The 6233-nt window shown below is 48.6% G+C and overlaps 1 protein-coding gene across 1 annotated transcript in view; it reads left to right on the forward strand.

The window, feature by feature from the left end:
• Positions 1-6233, forward strand: part of ERICH1 (glutamate-rich 1) — a 67137-nt gene that overhangs the window by 33996 nt on the left and 26908 nt on the right. Inside the window, exon 3 of the mRNA XM_011968602.1 lies at positions 2728-2862. Coding sequence (XP_011823992.1) covers positions 2728-2862 — 135 coding nt within the window. The remainder of the gene's footprint in view (positions 1-2727; positions 2863-6233) is intronic.

A 6233-nucleotide genomic window follows, 5' to 3' on the forward strand; every position in this document is an offset into this window, starting at 1 on the left:
CTCTGCCAGGTGCGCGGCGTAAGGATCTGTGTCAGATGTGGGTTCTGCTCACAGCCAGCGTGGTGGGCAGGTGTCCGTGGCAGTCTTCTCTGATTTCTTTATTTTCCTGGTGAAGCAAGGGCAAGGGCTGTGGGGAGAGGGAGGAGGAGCTTTGAAAGATGGTGGGAGAGCCAGGAGGGAACGGATGAGGGTCTCTTCCGCACAGGGCTGGGTGGTACCCGGCGGTCACCTAAAGTGGGCCAGGGGCTGGCCATGAGCCCCTCCATAACTGATGGCTGCCAGGAGCAGCCCAGAGGAGCCGAAGAGAACATGACGGGAAGAAAGGAGCCAGGTTCAATGACACCTGCGAAGGGGTGACGCCGGTGGAACCCGCAGGACACCCAACCGCCTGTCACCCTGGGCTCTGAGCCACCACACTCCTCTGCCTTTCCTGAGGGATGCTGGTGCCTGTGACTTGTCCAGCAGGGAGGTGGGGTTCTGCCTGCCCCTCTCTGACCTGACTCTTAGATGCCAGGTCCGGGGGAGCTATGCTTCACAGATGCTGCATTCTCTGTGCGTCCGGTGGCGGAGATGATGGGACGGGGAATCTTCTCGCTGTCGCCCACCCCATAAAGTGTAACCAGTCTCTTCCTTACACCTGATCAAGACATGTAACATCCAACTTGTGCAAGGCATAAATGTCCTCACAGTAAACCATAAGTTACCCAAAAGAATATAAAACGTCAGAACCAGAAGAAGGTACTATGGATTACAAGGTCACCGTGATTCACAGATGGGCCAGCCTTGAGGCCCCTCGTGGTGCTCCTGTCTGCCTGGTGCCTGTGACTGTGGCAGGAGGTGCCACTTACGGCTTAGAAGCGCAGCCCGGCCCGCGATCACCCACAGACCAGAACCGTCGCCCTGGCGCGGTACATTTTGGACCCATCCTCTTAGCCGCGTCCTTGTTTTCTTGTTTTCTCTGCATGAGTCATTGAGTGTTCCCTGATCCCTCCCGTGTCCATCCTAATGATTAAGTGAACAGTGACATTTCTAAGTTCTGTTTAACTTTCTTATTAAGAAAGATTTAGCTGATTAAAAGCTTCCAAAAATATTCTGTGAAAAATGATCAAATGTTGATTTACCCAATAGGGGACAGTGTACTTAGAAGCCATCTCCATCCGCCCTTGGCTCTGGCAGGGAATGACATAGGAATTAATCAGCTGCGGTGAATCCGATTAGTTTAAGAACTAGGATTCTGGCACCCTGCCTTCAAGACAGCAAAGCATGTTAACGACAGTGGAACCTGAAAAGGCTTCAAGGTTTTTACAGTTACATTCTATTATATGTGTTAATGATTTTGCTCAATAGCTGTCATTGTTGTTTTCAAAATCAAATGCACATCATTTGGTGAAAGCCCAGCTGGGATGTCCACTTGTGTTTGTCACCTGCAAGAGCGTCACTGCCATATTCTGCATGAAAAAAGGAAGACTAAACCGACAGAGGCTGCCTAGTGTCCAACAGTTTGAGAGGAAGTGGCCCTGCTGCCTTCCAGACAGTGTGTGTGAAAAGCCGGCAAAAGCACCTGCCCCTAAACCAGCAGATCCCTGTGCAGGAACCAAACAGCCACGTACGCAGAGGGGCACACAGCAGGGAGGTCCCAGCAGCCGTCCACGGTGGTGATGACCTCTGGTAGAGGGGCACACAGCAGGGGAGGTCCCAGCAGCTGTCTGCAGTGGCGACCTCTGGTCAGCTCCACGTGGCCATTGAGGAAAGTGGTTAAGTCCTGGTTATAATTCCATCGCATGGGATATGATGTAGCCATTAAAAGTATGCAGATTTAAGTTGCAATGTGTCATTTTAACATACTGTATTCACTCTAAATGATGTTATACATGTAAGATACAAATGTATAACTTATATGAGTGTATAATAATAAAGTGTGTGACACGATCCCGTGAAGGTGTATGTGTGTGTGTGCTTGTGTATTTGTGTATCTCTCTGTGTCTCTGTACATGTCTGTGCCTGTGTGTGTTTGTTGTCCCTGTGTGTGTGGTCTGTATCTATGTGTGTGGCTGTGTATGTTGTCTCTGTGTGCCTCTGTGTGAGTTGTCTGTGTATTTGTGTGTGTATCTGTGTGTGTGTCTGTTATTTCTGTGTGTGTTTTTTGGATGTTGATGTGTCTGCACATGTGTGTCTGTTGTGTGTGTCTGTGTGCTGTCTCTGTTGTCTCTGTGTGTGTGTATCTGTGTGTGTTGTCTCTGTTTTCTGGATGTTTGTGTGTCTGTTGTGTGTGTGTGTCTGTGTGTGTCTATGTGTGCACACAGCCACAGTGTATACATGTTGTTAGCACGTGTGGAGAAAAAGACCCCGAAGTCTGTGCACTAAAATCCCCAGGAACTCCTGGTGTGATGATAAAGGGTGTGTCGTGCGATGCTCATGAGTTAGTTATGTTTTTGTATTGTATTACAAAACTTATTATGTATTACATAATAAGTAATTTAATGTGAATTCAAATAATCATGGACAGTTCCTTTTTCTTGGCTGGATGTGTAGCTGACTTGCTTTTCTGGCACAATACTTGACATATTAAAATCAGTATTTATGACAGTGGTTAGGTTTTATTGAGCTATTTGATTTCACATCTTGAATGAATTTAGAGAAACAATGATGATGTAATCAAGGCAAATAAATGTATGACTGCGTTTTGTGATATTTACCAGTTCCTGCTGTTTTCCTCCTGTGTTGCAGACGCTAGCTCTGAGACCCCGACTGCCAGACGGCTCTACACCGCCAGTGGGCCTCCCGAGGGCTACGTCCCCTGTTGGCCCGAGCCCAGCAGCTGTGGGAGCCCCGAGCACGCCTCCAGCGGGGACGACACAGAAGGTAAAATGCTGGGTGGGAGGAAAGGTGGACATCTTTGCAGATAAGCTCTTATTTCCCAGTTTTGAAGTATTGTAATACCTTTATCTAAGTTTATACCTGGGGGGTAGGTGAGCATGTTCTTACACTGTATAGTGAACCACATGGTGTACGTATGTATTCTATAGCCATTAAAAGTGATGCTTAAAAACTTGTAATGACAGGAACAAAGACTTCATATGGGGGAGATTGAAAGTGGGAATATGACTATAGCCCATGTTTGTTAATGCTTTAGGAGTACTCTGGAACTAAATACATATTAAATGCCATTAAATAATTGTTAACAGTACTCGTCTTGGTTTAGTAAAACATTATTTTCTTGAATTTCCAAGTTTCTCAAAATTTCTGAGATTGTACATCAAATTTGTAATCAAGGAAATAACTTATTTTGAATCTCTTTTGGAAAAAATCATTATAATTGCTGTTGTTGCATGTCGTATGAATGAAAGAACATACAATATTCTCTTAATACAGTTTACTGTTGAGCATGGAAAAGCTGGAGTTGCCCAGATACTTTTTACCTTAAGAGGGATATGGTTCTTTTCGCTTTACGTTGATCTTTTTTAAGGTGCACAAGAGGAATTTAGAATTTTCAAATAAAAGTTGTACCTAGATGATTTGTAGCAATATATAAACTAAGAAACTCTGTACTACAAACATTAATTAATTTGAATGTCAACAAAATGTGGTTTTTGACTGCTTTTGTCTTTCTGGCTTCCTAAAAGATCAGAAACCATCCAAACAAAAATGAGATAACTAGGGAACAATGGATTCATCTTTTCAAGCCCTGTTGAAAATCTTTGAAACACAATTACTAGATAAATAGATTATTTAACTAGAAAATTTAATTGTGTTCTTACGAAGATAAGTACTCTGGGTGAATATGCTTCATTGCGTACTTAATCCGTTCAAGAAGGAAGCGCGTCGGCCTTCGCTCACGCCCTTCCTGTTGTCCGCGGGACTTTCATGCCCTGTTGTACCCCGTTGTCCATGCTGCTCATGTTCCCAGGGCAGGCCTGTGCTGGACCCCAGCGTAGAAGGCTCACTTGGCCATGAGCCATCACTGCTTCCCAGACAGGCTGTGTCAGGACCGGGCTAGCCAGTGTTCTTACAGGAAGTGGAAAGATACTTGCACCAGGTAGACAGGCATTCCTCTTCACAAGCTGCTTCTTGAGGACGTGTGTCCAGGAGCCCTTGAGGAGTCACTCCTTTCCTGTTGCCCGGGCCCCCTTGCCACCTCCTCCAGGCAGGCTGTCAGGATGGCCTGGTGCCAGTGACTTGAAATGGTAAAGTTGGGTAAAAGGCAGCAATGCCCACCCTGTAATCATGTTTCCTACCTTTGTTCTTCAAAATGAAAAAGAAAATGGCCAGAGCAAGCCCCAAGCACAGCCTTGCAGCTGCGGAGCTGATGGAGCCTCCAGGGCCTTCAGGAGCCAGAGGCCGGGAGAAGCAAGGACAGGACCCCTCTGTCTCTGACCCTCCGAGGTCAGTGTGGGAACACGGCACACAAGAAGCAAGAGCCTTTGAGCTTTTTCTGTTGCGGTTTTAAGCACAGAGGTGAGAACTGGAGCTGGAAAAGCAATGGCCAACGTTGTTGGAAACACTCAGGTCGCTGGCTTTCATTTTGAACAGGTGGGGCCCACACCTCAACTCCTAGGAAGCTGCAGAGGCAAGTGCTGTTTGTTTTTGCCTTTGCTGTGCCTGGCACTGGGCCCTCTGGGCATTTGCACTCAGGACCTTGAGCAGCCCTGCCCTGTGCCGGGCAGCCCCGCAGCGGCTTGGATCGGCTGCCCATGGCCCTGTCACCCAGGCATGGGTGTCACACCTGGTGCTTAGCCCTCAGCCTGGCCCCTCCTGGCTGCCTGGCCTCTGAGACTTAGTTTCCATCCTCCCAAAGGCCATCTGGACCCCCCCAGCAGCACTTGCTGCGCCTTTGGGTCTGCCGGTCCCGGTTCCGTCAGGCTGAGGCCCTGCCCCTGGTCTCGGGTCTGCCGGTCCCGGTTCCGTCAGGCTGAGGCCCTGCCCTTGGTCTTGTCCTGGGTACCTGGCCACTGCCTTGTGATAAGTGGAGATTTAGTGCTCATTAACCGTATCAGTTAGGGCCTGTGTGTATTTGTTATGATGACAGGCAGGCCTGTGCCCAGAAGCCAGGACAGGAAGACCTAAGTACCAGCCATTTGTCTCTGTCTTGTCTGTGTTCTGTGAGTAATCTCTGAATGTGACAAGCACAGACTCTGGGTGCTTTTGGGTTCACAGCTTGTCAGGAACAGGTGGAAGGAGACGGGCTGTGGGAAGTCTTGAGTGGTGTTGTGTTGGATGTGGTTCTGGGACCTCTCCCACCTGGGTTGATGGGTCTTGGCTCTAGACAGAAACATGCACATACTCCTTCTCTTGTTGATGTAGGGTTGTGTCTTGCTCTCCAAAAGCTGGTAAACCCCTGGCCTGTCAGTGACAGAACAACCCACTATAGATTATGCCAGAAGAAAGCTGTCCTTTTTGGCAGATTCTCCATGGAAAATGCTACACAGCCGCATTTAGCAGGTGAACTCACTTATCTGGCAGGACACTCTTCTGCTCATGGTCCTTGCGTGTCATAGGAACACTGCCCTACCTGAAGTTACAGAGTCTATTAAATACAATGATGTGAACATTCTTCCGGGCAGCTGGGGTAAGCACGTTGTCCTCAAAATATCCCTCATGTCCATCTTCTCCTGTGTAGACCGCATTACAGGACTCGGGGCCCAGCTGACCACTGTGGGGACGGCAGGACTCTGGGCCCAGCTAACCACTGTGGGGACACTGGTTACCTTCCCAGCGGCATGAGAGTGTGTCCCTATGCCACTGTGCTGGAAACAAGTCCAGCCAGGTAACTTTTAGAAGAAAATGTCTACAGTGCCCCCAACATGCCTCTCTTCCCTGGGTTTTCCAGTGGCACACAGTGGCTGGCAACTTCCAGTGGCTGGCACCATGGTGGTGCACCTTCTCGCTCCTGCCAGACACCTCCAGGAGGAGACAAGGGGTGTGGGGGCACCGCCAGCATCTCAGAGCCTCATTCGGGGAACACAGGAATTGATCAGTCCATTAGGTTTTGGAAATGCTTGCCTTACATCCAGTCAGGATCATAGGTGAGGCCAGGCACAGTGGGTCACGCCTGTAATCCCAGCACTTTGGGAGGCCAAGGTGGGCGGATCACCTGAGGTCAGGAGTTTGAGAACAGCCTGGCTAACATGGCGAAACCCTGTCTCTACTAAAAATACAAAAATTAGCCAGGTGTGGTGGCACGTACCTGTAATCCCAACTACTTGAGAGGCTGAGGCATGAGAATTGCTTGAACT

Source organism: Mandrillus leucophaeus, unplaced genomic scaffold, assembly GCF_000951045.1.
Source record: "Mandrillus leucophaeus isolate KB7577 unplaced genomic scaffold, Mleu.le_1.0 Scaffold85, whole genome shotgun sequence".
Lineage (NCBI taxonomy): Eukaryota > Metazoa > Chordata > Mammalia > Primates > Cercopithecidae > Mandrillus > Mandrillus leucophaeus.